General features: G+C 33.5%; 1 protein-coding gene across 1 annotated transcript; it reads left to right on the top strand.

The window, feature by feature from the left end:
* Window positions 1-8,904: 8,904 nt before the first annotated feature.
* On the top strand, window positions 8,905-9,606 carry LOC145050215 (uncharacterized). Its single transcript, XM_078998502.1, has one exon. It carries the CDS (start codon window positions 8,905-8,907, stop codon window positions 9,604-9,606), a length of 702 nt encoding a protein of 233 aa, XP_078854628.1.
* Window positions 9,607-19,587: the final 9,981 nt, after the last annotated feature.

Raw genomic sequence — 19,587 nt, 5'->3', positions numbered from 1 at the left:
TTTTATAATAATCGTGACCCAACAAAGTTGACAAAGTTAAACTATTTTGGTGTTACAAATTTTTAACCGGTAAAATATGAAAACTGCAACTACAAGTTCTTGGAAATTTTTACTAAAAATAACTTTTCTAGTAAAAATGGTTGTAATTATTGTCATCACTATTTTGGTGGGGTTAAACATAAGAATATGATGCTATTTTACCAACATATACATATTCACTATTGACCATTTATATGAAGTGTTATAAATAGTTTACACAAAATGGTATACAAAACAATTTGATGACAATATAGTTCGCGTGTCATAAAACACATGTCATAAAACGTATGTCATGAAACTCATAAAACGCGTGTCGTAAAACAACTGTCATAAATTTTCAAATAGTGAAAATTATTTCGTTTTACAAAAAAAGGGAGTCGTAGTTTGTGTAAATCCGTTAATGCTCTAGTGAGACATTCACTTCACCATACCTATTTTGCATACACTCCAAGTCCTGCATTATAATCAGAGTCTCCTAGACGGGGATTGACAACCCTACACCTGAGCTGTTCGCTACAACCCTACACCTGAGTTGTTCGCTACAGCTAGACGGGCCAGTCAAGGGTCACAAATATATTGCTGTTTCCGACTCCTGAAGAACGTCGTACATGCATAACAAGTACATTAGCATGGTTATAATGACTCACATATGGATTAACAATACTATGTTGGTTTATGGGGAGCTTACACTTCACTGCTTTTATTAAAATATAAAACTACATATCGTTTTCAATATGCAATTGCTTACATTCCCGGTCTGAGGGTTTAAGACTACAGTTTACTTATAAGAAAATATTGGATTTTCTTGGAACATACATACACTATCATTTTGCAAGGAAAGATACAAGAGTCATATATACATTTTTCTTAGTTTTGGATATAAGACTATCAACACAGTTTATAGAAAATATCGGATTTTCTGAAAGTATACAAAAATCATTTTAAACAGTTATAAATCCATTTTTATACAAAAATGCACATGAACTCACCAACTTTTCAGTAACAGGTAATCACCTCTGTTTTGAGATCAAGTGATGCAGCATTATGGAATTTTACTTTTTGTCACTTTTGTGTAACACATAAACAAGTACAAATATGTAAACTATGTAAGTTTGTATACTCAATGTATGTCGCTTGGGTTGCTATGTCTCATTTATATTTAACTATTATGATACTATACAATGACGTCATCCGCCCCCGGACGTTTCCGCTGTCCTGGTTCGGTGGTGTGACAAATTGCAATTGTTAAAAGACTTTGATCTTCCCATTTGTTTAGTTTCTTTTGATTTTGTCTTCGTTGTTATATAAGCACCCTAGATGTAAATTAATCAGTATCTGCTCTCCTTGAATCCATTATTTGAAAACCTAGAAAGAGATTTAGGGTTCTATCTCCCATTTCAGATTTATCTTATGAAATTAACAATAAGATTCCCTCAATTTCGATTCAATGTAGGTGATTCTATGCGATTAGATATTTGAAGTTATTTGTCTTTTGTTGCATTTGAATAGCTTGAAAAATACATTCTTTGAACTTCTTGTTCGTTGAACAACGAGTCTCTCTCTCTCTCTCTCTCTCTCTCTCTCTCTCTCTCTTTATGTATATATATATATATATATATATATATATATATATATATAAACACATATATGTTTTTATGATTTTTGATTTATTGATCTAATACGTAGACGAACACCAAGTGACAGAGGTGAGAGACGTTCTACATGCGGAACTTCAAACTTTAGACTGCTTATGATGGAAGGTACGACGAGTGACAACCATAAACTAATTAACATTCATGTATTTACTAATTCCTTCACTTAAAACTAAAGATTTTAAGCAATTTCTACCAATCAGGCCTGTTTCTCCTTCAGCAGGTTAGGTTTCACCAAACCTATTAATCACCAACAATGTCAAATCCAAAATGCCTCACCCGTTTTCTTTTTTTCTTTATGGTTATAATTGTAGGCTTGATTGGAACAATGGTTCAGTGAATTGGAGGAAAATGTTATATCAAGTAAGTATAAACAAAGATTATACAAGAAAACATATCTGATCATAATCTCTTATATACATACAAATCACAATTTCTACTATACACAAATCCCATTTCTGACGACAGAAAGCGAGCAACTTGTGGAGTTACCAACTTGTAAAGATGTTAGTATTAATATTCAAAACAAGGTAAATTTGGTATTTTAGGTTCTAGAACAGATGGCTTAAGGTAGGAAATAGTACCACTTTGCTCTTGCTCATATTTCGAACTTTAATTATTAAATGTATGGTTGTAGAGGTTAATTACTAAATTCCTTCATGAATTACTACTAAAGTTAATTAAGAAAGCTTTGTTGTAGTTGATTTCCATGCCCAACAGGTGTAGAAACAATTTTCTATATTTTTTATGGCCAAAAATGTTCCAGATTTGGAGAAGGTATAGAGTTGCTGCTACTAGTTCTTATATGTCTTCCGATAAAATGGTGTAGGTAAATGAATGATATTACTTTTTAGAAATGGTCTTGGTCCAGGAAAGAAGCCATCCACCATGTTTACGTCATCTCATTCTCCGCTCATCTTCCTTCATCACTAACAATTGATACCTCCATCTATAGGTGTTGCCTCAGGTCTTTTGTATCTTCATGAGGGTTGTCAACAAAGGATTATTCATAGGGATATTAAGGCATCTAATATTTTTCTTTTAGAGGATTTTGAACCTATGATAACCAAATAAAATTAAGTAGATTTAGACTATCCTTTTTTGTTAGTTGTTTTCTTACAAAGATATTTTACTTTTAGTGATTGTTGATTTTACTAACATTAAAGTTTTTAACGGAATTGTAGATTTCTGATTTTGGGTCGGCAAAATTGCTACCGGATCAATGGATGCACCTCACTGTATCACAACTTAAAGGAACATTCAGGTATGTGAACAAAGGAATAGCATGGTTTTTGTACTTTTATAGATAGTTTTTGGCATGATGGAATCAAAGAAGGAATGGCATGGTTGATTCCATTGGAATTAACAAAAATCTGTGTGTTTTCCCCAATGGAATGGGATGGACGATTAATTTCATCCCTTAGGCATGTTTTTTTCTAAAGAGCTAAATAAATATAATTTTTATTAGAACTTATCTGGGTTTTAATGAGCCTTTAGTATGTTTAGTTATTTATTATGTAAATAAAATTTCATTAATTATAATCAAAATAATCTATAGAGTACGGCTTGAGTTATGTACTGTATTTACATATAATATAAAAAAATTCATACAAAAATCTTTTCCATTCCTACATGCCATCAGACAGATCATGGAATGCAATCTCTCGTTCCATTACCATGTCCATTCCATTCATTTTGTCATTTTATTCCATCCAGTTAGATAGATTTTTAGAATTTGGCTTATAAAGTACAAAGACATAATCTGTTTTGGGCACCTTCTCTCACAATTGGCAATCGTCAAGTGGTAGTTACATAAAAGAGAACCACAACACCAGGTGAACCACACATCTAATTGAGCACATTACTAGAAGATGATTGATTGGGTCTTGTGTTTCTACTAGCTTATTTGTGTTAGGTAAATGGGTCTAAACATGTCTTAATTGGATATGGTGTTTTGTTAGGGGAATTGATATTATGTGATGGAAAAGTTAATGTATTACATTTTTTAGCATTGGAATAATATTTTTTTATGTTTAACATACTATATATTGTGAAACGGATTCTCTCTCTTTTTTTTTGCGTGTTTGATATGTTATTTTATATTATGAGACATTAATTGTCATTTAACTTTAAAATTAATAAATCTATGAAAAGTATATAACCATTATGACACGTAAATTATGTGTCATTTTCCGTTAATAAAGACTAATACGATTTAAGTGGGTCTCAAAGAAAAGACATTGGAGACTGAACATGATAATATTAACGACTAATATTCTATCTTCGAAAGATAGTATCAGGTATTGATACGACATAAAATAATGATTTAAGTGAAAGTGTTGGAGACTGAATGATATATCATGAAAGACTGATATTCCGTCCCTAAAAGATAGTATCATGGACTGATATGACATAAAACTTGGGATCCAAAGAAAACAAATTAAAGACTAAATAAGATGGTTTCAAAGACTGATCTTCTGTCTTTGATACTTTGATGTTTTAGGGACTAATTTTTAGTCCCAGATACTTAAAAAATCCACTATCTAGGACTAGGTTTCAGGGACTAGCTAAATCAGTCCCTGATTCTCATCAGATACTGATTATAGAAATCAAAGACTGATTATGTCAGTATTTGATACCCTTTTTTCTTGTAGTGACATGCGAATGCTTCTACAAGTGATGTGTCTCTAGGTGTCTCTTACAAGATGATTCCTGAAAAAACATGTAAAATGAGCGGTCAACTACCAAAATAGTTGATGAGTTCACTGGTTTATAACATAACATAGTTTTAAATCATGAAAATCAGAATATCGATATAAGTTTCCAAAAATGGAAGTTCGTTGCTAAAAAGAGTATTACAGTTTCCAGTAATAAAAGTTTGTTGCTATAATAAGTAAACAAGTTCATTGTTATCAAAAGAAATGAAGTTCGTTGTTATCATGAGAAATAAAGTTCGTTATCAACAAGGGAAACAAAGGTTGCATGTGCGTAGTGATCAAACCATGAGTTCACAACCCAAGACTAAGACCGAATGCCCTCTTGAATGCTATGTATATCGCTAACATAAGGATAAATATGGTGAAATGCACTCAAGCGAATCGTGCGAGTGAGGAGTTTTCTACCTCCTAATAGCGCTATCCATAATGACCACTGGCTCAAAAAGTTAATGGTTGGAGTAAAGTGAATGGGCTTAAGACAATAAGGCCTCATGTTTCAAGTTGCATAGACATACATAGAAAAATATAGAAATCAAGTTTGATACAAATAAATTTAAATACAACGAACAATAAATTGTTTTTCGGACATGCTTTTCCACCCCAAAGCATTTAAAAACCAAAAATAGGGGGAGACGTTAATACTCACAATGCTTTGTGATGATGCTAACGATGCCTTGAGCTACATTCCATACGACCTACTACCGATGCCGTACAATAACGTTACACACTAGTAAGTCTCTAGTCGAAAATCTAACACTAGTATACTTAACTTCTAAAATAGAATTATGTCAATAATGTGTCAAACATAAGGTTTTGTATAAGTTGCAAATTCTTTTCTAAAAGTTCAGATTTCCATATACCAATTAACTTATTAACATTTGCAAGTGACAAAACCCGTTTTGTGTTGTTATTTGAAATGTATTCTAACATTTTTGGAAGAGTTTTACAAGTTAAAAATCAAAATACCAAACCAAATTAGTTCTAAAAATTTTCAAACTTTAGATTTCAGTTCTAACTATAATTTAGAACCTCCTTGTAATTTTCATGATTTTTAATATGTTTAAGTATTTTTTCCCACCATTTAATTCCTGTAAAACATCATAAAATCATGGAAAAATAATACTTTATCATAAAAATTTCTTGGACTTTTTGTGTAACTGTTTCACATCATCCCTAAACTGGAAAAATTATTAAATGCTACTTTTGATTAATAAAATCCGGATTTTGTAATTTAATTGTGTTTTACATCAAGAAATTCTACGTAAATAGCAAATAGTAATTCAAAATCACACAAATTTTTATTTGTTTTCCAATTATAGTGGCAGATTTCCAGAAAATGTTTCATGAATTTAGATATGTATTGCCATTTTTCTTATATTTAATTCTCTAAATCGATACAAATTCATGAAAAATTGCAATAAGTTAAGAATATTCCCCAAACTTTGTGAACTACTGTTATGCAACATAAATAATCTGGGAAAACTATAAAAATGGATTTTCAAATAGTTTAACCCGATTTTATGATTTTTGTTCATTTATGATAACGAAAATGGAGATAAATAGAAAACAGTTTCAAAAATTCTCCAAACTTTGTGCACTAGTATTATTAAACATAAAAAGCTAGGAATAATATAAAAGTTGGTTTTCATACGGTTTAGCTATTTTTCATAGTTTTATTCACTTAAATAAACATTAATTTATGAATAATTATTAAATAGTTAAGGAAAATTACAAATATTTTTTTAAAATTCATATAAAGTGTACATAAACTATGAAAAATACCAAATATGATTTTCATATATTGGAGTCCGAGTTTTGAATTTATGTGTATTTAACATTAGGAAAGAGAAAAAATATAGCATACAGAAGAGAAAAATCATCCAAACTTTTATATAGCATCCTAATGCAATATAGGATGTTATCGTAAACTCTCATGATTTTTGGATGAGTAAACCCGATTTTAGCCCATTATGTAATAAAAAATTATGGAAAAATATAAATACATTATGAAAAATCCCCAAAATATTTTTTTGAGAATTCCACATTGTATAGGAGCTGTGAAAAATCATATATGGGCTTTTCACATTCTCTATCGTCGTTTTAATTTACTGGAACTAAATAAAATGAAAATTAAAAAGCATACCAAACGGTAACAAAAATCGATGAAACTTATGAGAATCCTTTATTAACTTTAGGGTCATCACTGAATTTATCTAGAATTTTTGGACCTCAGAAAGTATTTTATATGAATTATTGCTCTGTTCTCTTGCAATAATTATAATAATTCGAGAAAAATGAATTATTTTCTTGAAAATTTCCATAACTTCTCATTTTGTTGGTGGGATTCTGGGAAAAGTCGGATTTGGGATGAAGATGAGTTTTGGGTATTTTTATGTAAATAAAATCCTTGATGAACACATTTGAAAGCTTTTAGCAATGAACTTTGAAAATCTAACATTTAAAAATAAAAAATCTTCACATGCATGTTGATTTAATGGTTATGCATGAGTTTGAAATGTTCAAAATTCGTTTTTGAAAGAAAACTCATTTTGCATGTGGTGATTTTCACCCAAAACTTGTGGGAAGGTGCAATATCTTAATTTTGACTTAGGTTTAGGTCATGGGACTTCACCATCTTGCCATGCATGATGTTTCTGAGTGAAGTCCTTCCACCATCATCATCAAAACCATAGGTGTGTGTATGTTTATGTGTTCATGATATTTCATTAGAATAGAGTAAAAGAAGGAGAAAATGCAAGAAAAATAGTGAAACTTTGAATGAAAAGAGATAGATTTTCGATTTTACCTCAAGAACAATTCTTGAAGATGGATGTTTTGAGTGTCTTGAGACTCATTTTTCTAGAAATTGTCGTGGATGGTAGAGAGAGGAAGAGAGAAATGGAGTTGTGGAGTGTGTGAGAGAGAGAGAGAGAGAGAAGGGTGAAAGAGAAGGAAGTGTGAGAGAGAAGTGAAGTGTGTAGGGGGGTAAAATGATTAATGTCTTGGTGAAGAGTGGTCTTGGGGAAGGGAGAATGCAATTTTGGAGTTATGAGGGAGGTTCTCTCTCTTTCATTTTTTATAAAATCCAAATTTTTTATAAAAATCTATTTTTTTTTTTTAAAAATAAGCACCTTAACATTGTTTTTATTCATAAAGCCTTGATTTTTGAATTATGAATTAAGTGTAAATGTAAATGAGTTAAATTTTATTTTCCTTGAATACATTTTCATAATTTTAATTCTTATAAGATAATATTATAAGGTTCATAATTATTTTTATAGAATTTTTTTTAATGTTAAGGTTTAGAAATATTAATTTTTATGGCTTTTAGGGTTTTGGGGTTTAATAAATCTTTGGATATCAAAATAAATTGAAGTTTTGAGACTTCAAATCATTTTATGGTATTATAACTTTTTTATAGTTATGAAAATATTGGATATTTGTTTTTGTCGTTTATAGGCATTCTATGTAGTGATTCTGGGATTCAAGTGAAACGAAAGAATCAAGAATACTAGTCCTAGTTTTCAAATTAGACTTAAGTTCCTACGAGCTTCTGACCTAATTTCTACTATCAGGTCAAATGTATGATGTGTCTGCATAATTCATGCAAAGATGTTCGAGTCAAAGAATGACCCGAATATGGATCGTCACTATAGTTAAGTAGTAGTAGAGTTCACATATCAATGTGAAATCTAAGTACACTATCCGTTGATTCTACTTGTTTCCAAGTTTCTAGTAGGTTATAACTTAGCTTCTAGTTATAAAGTCTAGTATGTGTCGTGCCTATATGTGCAACTAAGTTTATTCAAATTTAGAACCGTCTCAAATTTTGACGGTCGTCACAATGATGAAGGATGTTTTATTTTCGATATTTACGGAACTTTGGGCCATTTATGTGATCGCAGATATGTTATATGTTATCGCAGGTTTTGAGTTTTTACTTCATATGACTTCTAGACGACTTATTCTAGCCCTGGGAACCTTTGTGGCAAACATGCGATCGTAGGAAAAACATGCGATCATACCTACGATCACATTTTTGGCCAATGTAATCGCAGATTTGGCCTTTTCCACATACATGAAAGTCGTTCGAATTTGTGTCTAGTTTTTAAAACATTTTGAATCACATTAATCAGAGTTACGGTTCATTAGAAATGGTCAACATACTGATAAAGGGTCAAATCTGCCAGCAACATACTTTAGCTTTAGATTGTAGTATTCTATCTTCATATGATCAAGTCGATCAAATTTTTCTTGACCATATTGGGATTAGTTTTTATTTTATTTGGTTTCCTATTTTAACCTTATTATTTTGGACCACCGATTTGTGCATATTGTTTCCTTATCGTGAGGTTTTCTCTTCTATATTATTATGTATCTCGTTTGTATCTCAATTCAGAAATAAAAGAATCAATTTTGGATCACTTTGTTTGCTATTTTCTTCATGGTATCAGAGAAGGTGGCTCAAAATTAAGATCCTCAATTTGAAAAACATAATGGCATCTGATGATGGATCTAAGTTTAATGATCAGATTGATCCAAACTCACCTTTATATCTTCACCCATCGGATTATCCGAGACAAATGCAGGTCAACGATAGTCTAATGGATAACAACTTCAATGATTGGGTACAAGAGATGACGAATTTCTTTTTTTCCAAGAACAAGATCGGGTTTGTCGACAGAACAATTGGGAAACCGGAAAACACACATAAAGACTATATGCCATGGATGTGGTGTGATGCCATGGTTAAGGGATGGTTAACGACAACAATAGATAAAGACATACGGGCGAGTGTGAAATATGCAAACACAGCAGCTGAGATCTGGAACGATCTAAACGAACGATTTGGCAAAGAAAGTGTACCGAGAGTTTATGAGTTAAAGCACTTGTTGCATGTCACCCGACAAGATGGGGCTTCGGTTTCGGCATATTATACAAAGCTCAAGAAGATTTGGGACGAGATCAATGTTGTCTTACCGACACCACGATGTTCATGCAATGGCTGTAAGTGTGAAGTAGGAAAAAGGTTGGTCGAATTAAACGAGAAAGAATGTTTGTATGAGTTTTTGTTGGGGCTAGATAATGAGTTTGCGGTTATAAGAACTCAGATCCTTGCAATGAAACCAGCACCAACATTGAGCAATGCTTATCATACGATGGCAGAGCGTGGCCATGGGCAGAAAAATGACAACTGAAGTGGCAGCCTTTCAGGTGAGTCAACCAAACCAAAAAAGTAACTAGTCACAAAAGAAGCAGTGGCAGAAAAACGACAAGGTAACCTTTGCAACCAAAACTGAGCATTGTACCTTTTGTGGTCGTGATGGTCATAATAAGGAAGGTTGTTTTAAGAGGATCGGTTACCCGAAATGGTGGCCGGGAAAGACGAAGAAAGAAGACAACAAACCGAAAGCAGCCTATGCCGAATCAGTTACGAGTCCTGTGGCAGGTTTGACTAATGAGCAATACAGTATGTTCCTGAAACTTTTTGGTGGCAATAAGGAACAAGTCCAAGACCAGACACCACAAGCAAACATGACAGGTACACACGATAACAATCTTGAATGGGGTGTTGTGGATTCAGGGGCAACTGAGCACATGATCTCTCAACGAGAGGTGCTTGATAATGTTGTTAATGAATCAAATGAAACACCTGTTACGATAGCTAATGGGGAGGATGGACCTGTCAAAGGCAATGGTGATGTCCTCCTCAAGGGAGGAATTAAAATAAAAGGGGCTTTGTTTGTTCCAAATGTCAAATATAATTTGTTATCTGTTCGGCAACTAACGAGAGATTTGCATTGTGCAATCACTTTCTTTCCGGATTTCTTTGTGTTACAGGACTTGAAAACGAGGAGCTTGATTGGAACGGGTAATTGCATGAAGGGTCTTTACCGAATGGGGGTGATGCGAAAGGAAAGAAAAGCATTGGTGGTTACCTCTTGTACGTGGCACAAAAGACTTGGTCATACCCCTAATGTTAAATTGTCCCATATAAGTTTTTTTAAGCATTTTGAATTAGAAGACGATGTTTGTGATTCTTGCATTCGAGCTAAATTAACAAAAGTTCCCTTTCCAAATAGTTCCATAAAGATGAATGATTGTTTTAACTTGATTCACTGTGATATTTGGGGGGGGGGGGGGGTTACCGAACCCCATCACTATCATGAGCAAGCTATTTTCTTACCTTAGTAGATGATTATAGCCGATCGGTTTGGGTTTATCTAATAAAACAAAAAAATGAGGCGAGCATGTGTTTGATTAATTTTAACAACATGGTAGAAAGACAATATGGAAAGAAAATTAAACGTTTTCGTAGCGACAACGGAGGTGAATTCACTTCAAACCAAATGAAGGATTTTTATGCAGAAAAGGGTATAATCCTTGAGACTACGTGTCCACACACCCCACAACAAAATGGGGTGGCAGAACGAAAGCATAGACACATCCTTGAAATAGCTCGTGCCATTCGCTTTGAAGCAAATTTACCTATTAAATTCTGGGGCGAATGCATTTTAACAGCAACGTATGTCATCAACCGAATACCCACCAAGGCGTTAAACAATAAGACACCTTACGAAGTGTTACTCGGGAAAAGTCCTAGCTATGATCATACGAGAATTTTTGGATGTTTGAGCTATTATTGGAACTATGATACCAAGGGCGACAAGTTCGAACCACGGGGTAGACGGGGAATTTTTGTTGGTTACCCTTGTGGGACAAAGGGATATAAGATTTATGATTTGGATTTAAAAAGGGTGATCATTTCAAGACATGGTAAATTCGTTGAAACATGTTTCCCTTTTTCTAATAAAGAAGATGATATAAATCTTGTAGCACCTAATTATGCAGAAGGAGAACACGTGCATGAAAATTGGTGGAAAGAAGGAGCACATGTAGATATAGAAACAAATGCATGCATACATGAAGATGATCCTAATAACTTAGAATTAATGGGCCCACAAAACAATGAGGAAACCAACCACATGCAAGAAGCAATTTCTCTTTCTAATCAAGTTGATGAAACCACTCAACATCAACCTGAGGTAGAGGGCAACTAACCACCTGTTAATCAACCACCCGAACCCACAACGAGCACTCAAAGCACATGGGTTTGAACCCAGCCACAACGTTTCAGGGACTATTCAGTTGACCTTCCTCCCTCGGTAAATCATGCAGACCTGTCATCCAATCAAGCGACCTCTACGGTACATCCCTTAGCTCACTTTGTTTCATATAAATTTTTTAGCACTAATCAGAAAGCTTTCCTTTCTGCCATTGATTCTTATCATGAGCCAAAGAATTTCAAACAAGCTTCACAGGATCCTAAATGGCGTGAGGCTATGAAAAAGGAAATCAAAGCTCTTCAAGAAAATGGCACGTGGACTCTTGAAAATTTTCCCCCAGGAAAGAAAGAAATTGATTCGAAATGGGCTTACAAAGTCAAGTTTAAACCAAATGGTGAAATCGAACGATACAAGGCGCTTCTTGTCGCCAAAGGATACACTCAACTAGAAGGTGTGGATTATCATGATACTTTTGCACCGGTTGCCAAATTGGTAACTATACGCATCCTTCTTACTTTGGCGGTAAAGCAAGACTGGATCATACACCAATTGGACGTTAACAACGCGTTCTTGCATGGAGATCTCGACGAGGAATTTTATATGAAGATACCGCAAGGATTCACGAAAAAGGATGAAAGACGTGTCTGTCATCTTCGCAAATCTATGTATGGCCTTAAGCAAGCATCAAGGAATTGGTATCACAAGTTTACTCGTTCACTGGTTGATATGGGATACAAACAATTGGTAGCAGACCCTTCTTTGTTCATCTACAAACACGGTGCGGATCAGGTAGCTACTCTCATATATGTCGATGACGTGATAATAGTTGGAAATGATATGACAAAGATCCAAGCCACCAAGTCAGTCCTTAATGGACAATTCATGATTAAAGATCTTGGTTGTTTAAAATATTTTCTTGGCATTGAAGTTGCCAGGATAAAAGACGGTCTTGTGCTTAGCCAAAGAAAATACACCTTGGATATATTGCGTGACATGGGTCTAGAAGGCTGTCGACCCACTTCCTTGCCTATGGAACATGGCTTAAAACTAGATAAAGGGGACGAAGAACCCCGTGTTGATGCTGGGAAATACAGGAGATTGATAGGTCGTCTCTTATACTTACAAGCTACAAGACCCGATATCACCTACTCAGTTAACTTACTTAGCCAATTTGTGGCTGATCCCAGACAACCACACCTTGATGCAACCATTCGGGTGGTTCGTTATCTTAAGACCACATTGGGCCAAGGAATTCTTTTGCCTAAATCTGGGGGCATGGGTCTAGTGACTTACTATGATTCTGACTGGATGGGTTGTCCATTTTCTAGACGCTCTCGTACGGGTTATCTTCTTTTGTTAGGCGGGGCTCCCGTCTCTTGGAAATCAAAGAAACAATCAGTAGTTTCTCGATCCTCCGCTGAGGTTGAATATCGAGCAATGGCCACCACCGTTAGCGAAATCTTATGGTTTCGTTGGTTGCTCACTGAACTTGATGTTGCTCAATCTGGAGTGACTCCACTATTTTGTGACAATGAAGCTACTCGTCACATTGCTAACAATCCAGTATTTCATGAACGTACAAAACATGTGGAAATGGATTGTAATTTTGTCCGGGAACATGCCAACGAAATAAAACCCGTGCACATTGAATCGAGTCACCAGATCGATGATTTATTAACAAAACTGTTAGGCGGGTACCAGTTGAAGTTCTTACTTGACAAGTTGGACATTCCGAACCTACATACTCCAACTTGAGGGGGAGTATTGGGATTAGTTTTTATTTTATTTGGTTTCCTATTTTAACCTTCTTATTTTGGTCCACCGATTTGTGCAAATTGTTTCCTTATCTTGAGGTTTTCTCTTCTATATTATTATGTATCTCGTTTGTATCTCAATTTAGAAATAAAAGAATCAATTTTGGATCACTTTGTTTGCTATTTTCTTCAAACCAAAACATCTTCCAAGCATTCCTCAACATCCTTATTCAGTTTCAACTCCATTTAGGATCCAAATATGCATCCAGCTACTCCCAAAGTACTGCTTCATTCAAACTATCTAAAGATAACACAAAAATGCTAGCAATACAGGAATTCTTGTCATACATGAGCTGAGCATTATTTAAACAAATTACATGAAAATGTACAAAATATGATGCTAAATGATAATAAAAACTACCTTAAAATATGTATAAAATGGCCTCTATCAAATCTCCCAAATCTTAAACCTTAGTTGCCCTCAAGTAAGAAAAAGATTAAAATTATAAACAGGTGGAAATATGCAGATGACCTAAAATGAATTTAGAATAAAATAAAGGAAAATAAAAATACTTCACTCTTTTTTTGTTCACATGATCAGATTTCGCAACGAGAAAGCTCCAATGAAATCACTACCTTGACAACAGTCTTAATACTTTATTGCAAATTCATAATTCATATTTATTAGTCAAACCATGCTTGAGAAAATAATTTTTACGCCAAATTAAATATGTGAAAACAGTGTATTTTTAAAAATAATTTCACAAAAATTCGTTTATAAAAACTTAGCTTGACCAGCCCCTCATTTTTTTCCGAACTCGTCCAATAAACGCGTTAAACTTCATTATGGACGGAAAATCCAAGCTTACCCTTCTGATTCCACTATCGAGGGATCAATCTCATTATACCACACATCTTCTTTCTCTTGATCAACTCTTCAGATTTAACTTGCTTGCTTCTTGATTTCGACTAGAACTTGACTTGATTTGAATTTGAATTCTAGATTTCTTCAAGTATCTTGATATACCATATCTAACAAATATATATATTGACTGGGCGCAGATTTTACTTTTAGGCCCACGATATCTTCAATACTTTAAAAATGATAATAAATTGTGGATATAACAAGAGTTCCCTCCTAACCTCAAAAGGCGCAGAAACTATAGGGTTCAGTACTTTAAGGAAAAATAAGGGTTATCCAATTTAGGTTCTTTTTAAGATATTCAAGGAAATTATTTCAAAAGCACTGTTCGTTTTTCATCCCACACTTCCATTATAAAAATTATCTGACATTTATGTTCGTTTATATCGAAAAAATTTAAAACACTTGAAAAGATAATTCTTTAAAATTGACTGTAACGAGACTGTTATTTTCGGTAACTATCACACTTTATTTTAACAAAGCTATCGAATGTAAAAAGATATCCTCATCTCATGCAAAATTTTTCAAATTTTTTTGATTTTTTATAAATAATGTGCAGAAAATAAAATAAAAACTAAAATAACTAAAAATAAAATCTTTTTGGGTTTTTTTATGAATGCAGAAAAATAAAAATGAAATTTTTTTTGGGATTTTTTTGATTTTAATATGGAAATGCAATGCAAAAAATAAAATGCAAAAATAAAAATAAAAATTGAAAAATTTAGCCTAAAAAATTGAAAATTTAAAATTTATAAACAAAAAATGCAAAATTTTACACTAACCTGAGGATATCTTTAAAATGATGCATTGTCCTCAATGCTCAGATAAGAATAAACAACTCAATAAAGCATATAAGAAGAAAAATGTGCAGCTAGGAATGAATGTACCTGATAAGTTTGTAGAAATCTGATTTTGACGAAGATGTGGCGAAAAATCTGAATTTCAACAACTCTGTCGATCCTCTAATTTCACCAAGTTTGATTGGTGATATTGCCATATTTATACATACTTTTAGGCAATATTTGAATACATTTTTGTACATATGTTTGGTTATTTGAATGGAATAATGGTACTAATGAGATTAAATTGTATTTTGCAGCCAAAATAAGTCATTTTGAAAAATAAGGACTAAAAGTGGAAAAAGACGAAACTTTGGATGTTTGGAAGATTAAAGAAGATAAAAACCCATGAAAATAGTTGTAACCACGTCATGGAGCTTACTTGCTCGACGTGGAAAAGGAAAATTTTGGAAGATGAGTACATGCAAAGTCGAAATCCTTGCCTGATAAGGATTCGTCCTGGTCCACGACGTGGAGCACTATTCCACGATGTGGAATGTAATTTTATGGAAACTATAAATAATCTTGATCTCTACGAATTTAATAGGTTGGCTGTTGAAAAAAAGGTTTCCTAAAGTCGATATTCAGAAGGTTAGAAGGCCAGGAAATTGGTTTGAATACCAAGGAAGAAGAAGAAGTGCATAATTACTTTCTAAGTCATGGTACTTTACAATGTTTTTGATTAAGACTTGTTTATGTTTGCTTGTTAGAATGAGTAGCTAAATCTAGCTGCTTCTATTAACTAAATGAAGCTAGAACTCATGGTTTTTTTATAAATACTTAGACTTTTCTTGTTGGTTAATGTCTTGTGTTTGATTGATTATGCCTAGCATGCTTAATTTGATACTAGATTGCTTTAAACTCTTATTCTGTGTAGTTAGTGACCATTAATATGCATGAATTTGAATACCTAGTAATTTAGTGAACATTAGATTATTAGAGCTAAGATTTAACCAATCTTAGATAAGTAATTGAAGTATTGAATTTGGCTGTAATGGAGAACTCATATTATGAACATAATTGTGTTTGTTAACTTAATCTTACATAACTCCAATTCTAGTTAATAGTTAATTATGCGTTAAATTATGTGTGACTATGCATAGATCTACATGAATTAATTCAACATTAGTTAATTTGGAATTCAATTGCTAATAATATCTTAATTGGTAACCAACGAGAATTGTCATAATTAATAATTAAACCATTGAAGGAAAGTGGATTCAAACTAACAAAAGTGTTTTTATAATATTGATTGAATAGTTGTTGATAAATTAAGTTCATCTAAACTTGCAAAATTAGATAAAAACCATTACTTTGCTAAAATTTTAGGTTAACTTAATAGTAGGGAGATTAATTAATTAAAACTATTCCCTGTGTTCGACCCCGACTTACTTAAACTACATTACAATCTGACTAGGTACACTATCTAGGTGCATATTGGTTAGTTAAGTTAGTTAGGAAATAAATTTAAAATCAGTAGGTACTTTTGTGCACATCAAATGGAACTGTGACCATCTCTTTATCAAATGCGTAAAAACTAAAATTACTCATCGAGTTGCCTCCCGGAAAGCTGCCCTTTTTATAAAGTCATTGGCTAGACTTTTCCCAACCAGATTTGCTAACTTGTGTGGTTGGGACTTCTCTAACGTTTCCTTGTCACTCCAGATCCCTTCAAATATGGCAAGAAGGGTGGATTTGGAACTTGTTCAACAAACTGGAAAGACTCAAAATTGTCCTCAATCAGTCTCTCAGACGATTGTCAATCTTATTTCTTTTTCTGATCTTTTTTTTTCTTTCCAGAAATCTTCTCTTTCGTTTCTTCAAATTTTTTTTTTTTTTTTTTATATTTTTCTTTTTAGAAGCTTTCTCAACAAAAAAATCATCACTTTTCTTGAATCCTTTTTCCATAAATCTTCTTTTCTTCCTCCCCAAGCTTATCTCTGATCAACTCCATCTCAGCCCCTTCAGATAACTTCTTTTCAGCAATTCATTTTTCTTCTTTTTCCCAAAGATGACCATTTTTCAACTCTTCTTATATGTCTGATAAATTCCTATTTACAAATATTCCTTGCACAAAGATATTATAAAACTCACAACAACCCTCAGATAAAGAATTTCTGGTACCCAGATAATTAACAGAAATATTTTCAGAAGGAAAATTATTAATTTTAAAGTTAACCACATCCTCATCAAACTCTATTGAAATCATGCCATTAAAACATCTATTTTTGTTTTTGTAGTTTTCATAAATGGCCTTACCAAAATGATATAGTATGTATCTGAAGTGTCCAAATTACCCATGTCTAGAATATAAAAATCAGCGGGAAAAATCATATTATCCACTTGGACAAGAACATCCTCTAGTACACCTTTTGGTTGTACTGTAGAATGGTCAACCAACTGGATAATTGTCCCGGTCTTTTGTAAAGTTTCCATTTTTATTTTTTCAAAAACAGAAAAAGGAAGGAAATTGATTGAAGCTCCTAAGTCAAGCATGACTTTTGGAAAATTAAGGTTCCCCAATTTACAAGGAATCGATAAAATTCCTAAATCCTTACACTTTGGAGGCAAATCTCTTTGCAATATGACATAAATATTTTCTCTAGCTTTGATAGTCTCATTAAATTTCATTTTTTTCTTTGAAACATATAAATTATTCAAAAACGTGGCATATCAAGGGATGTGTTTGATAACATCTAAAAATGGAAGATTTACCTCAAAATTGCGAAAAATTTCCCTGATATCTTCATCCTCTCTTTTGCGCTTCGTATTTCTCAGTCTTGTTAGGAATGGAGGTAAGGGATTATACTCCTTCAAATTTTGCTGGAATGGTTTTGGAGTTTTTGTTTCTTCCAACTTTTAAGATTCTTCTTCAACTAACAACTATTCATATTCTTCCTCTTTTTTTTTTGTTTTTTTTACATCTACTTCCTCAACCAAAACTTTTCCAAACTCTTCCTCAACTTCTTTTTCTGTTTCAGATGCACCTTGGTCTCCATAACATTTCCCACCTCTCAAGGAAATCACACTCATATTGTGCTTCAGATTGTTTTCTGTATGTCCTGGTAACCTTCCTTGAGATTCCAAACAACCCACAAAAGTGGCAAGTTGAGACACATGCTATTCCTGATTCTTGATACTAGCTCTGGTTTATATCTAGAATGCTTGGGTGCTCATGGAAAGACTCTTCACTAAATCTTATAAGGCCACATTGGAACTGTTGGGTTGCTGATGCGTGTTCTTATTCTAAAATTTTGAATTCTAAAATTTTTGTTGATTCATATTCTAGAACTTGGGCTGGTAATTTGGCTGTTGTTGAAAACCCGAAGGATGCCGAAATTGTTGCCTTGGATGAAAACTATTGTTTTGATAAAATTAGGAGGCTGATTAAAGTTTTTATGTTGCTGGTATCCTCTGATAGCTTTGACTGGAGCAACATCCTCTTGTAGAATCGGACATATATCAATAGGATGGTCCGTCTTCAAGCAAATTCCACATGGTTTCTTTGCAACTATTTTTTCCTTTTTCAAGAGCAGAAAACCTTTGTGAATTTAGATATTTGAGACTCCAGATGAGCATTGCTGACTTTCTTGACTCCCCTTGGTTGATCTGGATACCACTCATCTTCGTTTCCAGAATGTTTTGACTCTATTTCTAGCTTCTCGATCAACTCCCAGATTTCTGTTGGTGTCATATAACCTAAGGAACCACCACTGGAAGCATTTATCAGACACCTCTCCATGGGTGTCATACATTCGCAAAAGCAATTGTAGAGTTGATAATCGCTGATCCCATGTTGTGGGCACCGAACTAGGAGCTTTTTAAATCTTTCCTAGTAGGTATGTAAAACTTCTCTTTTTCCTTGTTTGATCCCAATGATTTCTCTACTGAGACTGGAAACTCGCGTTTCTGGAAAATATTTCTCTAAAAGCATCCAAGTGGTGATGGAACCAGATGGGAGTTCATATAGCCATTCTCTTATTGAATCTTGAACTAAAAAAGGGAATGCCCTTAACTTTATCTGATCTTCAGTGACAACATGTGGCTTCATTCCTGAACAAAACACATGAAATAACTTTAGAAATTTATGTGGGTCTTCATTTTACAGACCGCGAAATGTGGGAAGAAGATGAATCAGCCCATATTTGAGTTTAAAGTTCTCGGCTTCCAGAAAGTAATACACAGGGGCTGCTGATTAACCTCTTGAGTGGACACTCTCGGAGAGTCTTTTCTGATTCGTCTCCACTCATAACTGGTTCTTTAGATTTGGATTCTGAAAAATATATGGGTTCAAATTTGACTTAGGGTGGTGGGGAATATGTTTTATAAGGGATGTTTAAAGGAGAAGATGGGGGTACTTTTGGAAAAGATTGAAAATTCGGATATGGTTCGTTCCACAAGGGACTACCTTGTGGTGTGGTGATTTCTGGTGGTACTGAAGATGATGATAAACCAGCTGATTGTTTTCTCTTTGCTGCTTCTTTCATCAGTTTCCTTGCAGTTCTCTTGATTTCTGGATAAAAAAAAGAGGTGTACCTGAACAAAAAACTCTGGGAATAAAACTATTAAAAAGCATCGTGTCCTCGTCAACGACACA

This window comes from Lactuca serriola, chromosome 5 (genome assembly GCF_051521515.1).
Source record: "Lactuca serriola cultivar US96UC23 chromosome 5, Lser_US96UC23_V15, whole genome shotgun sequence".
Classification (NCBI taxonomy): domain Eukaryota; kingdom Viridiplantae; phylum Streptophyta; class Magnoliopsida; order Asterales; family Asteraceae; genus Lactuca; species Lactuca serriola.
Note: the sequence above shows the minus strand (reverse complement) of the source record. Positions and strands in the feature narration are given on the sequence as shown.

Coding starts and splice junctions, on each gene's coding strand:
- LOC145050215 (XM_078998502.1), top strand. CDS start 8,905: ATGGCATCTGATGATGGATCTAAGTTTAATGATCAGATTGATCCAAAC.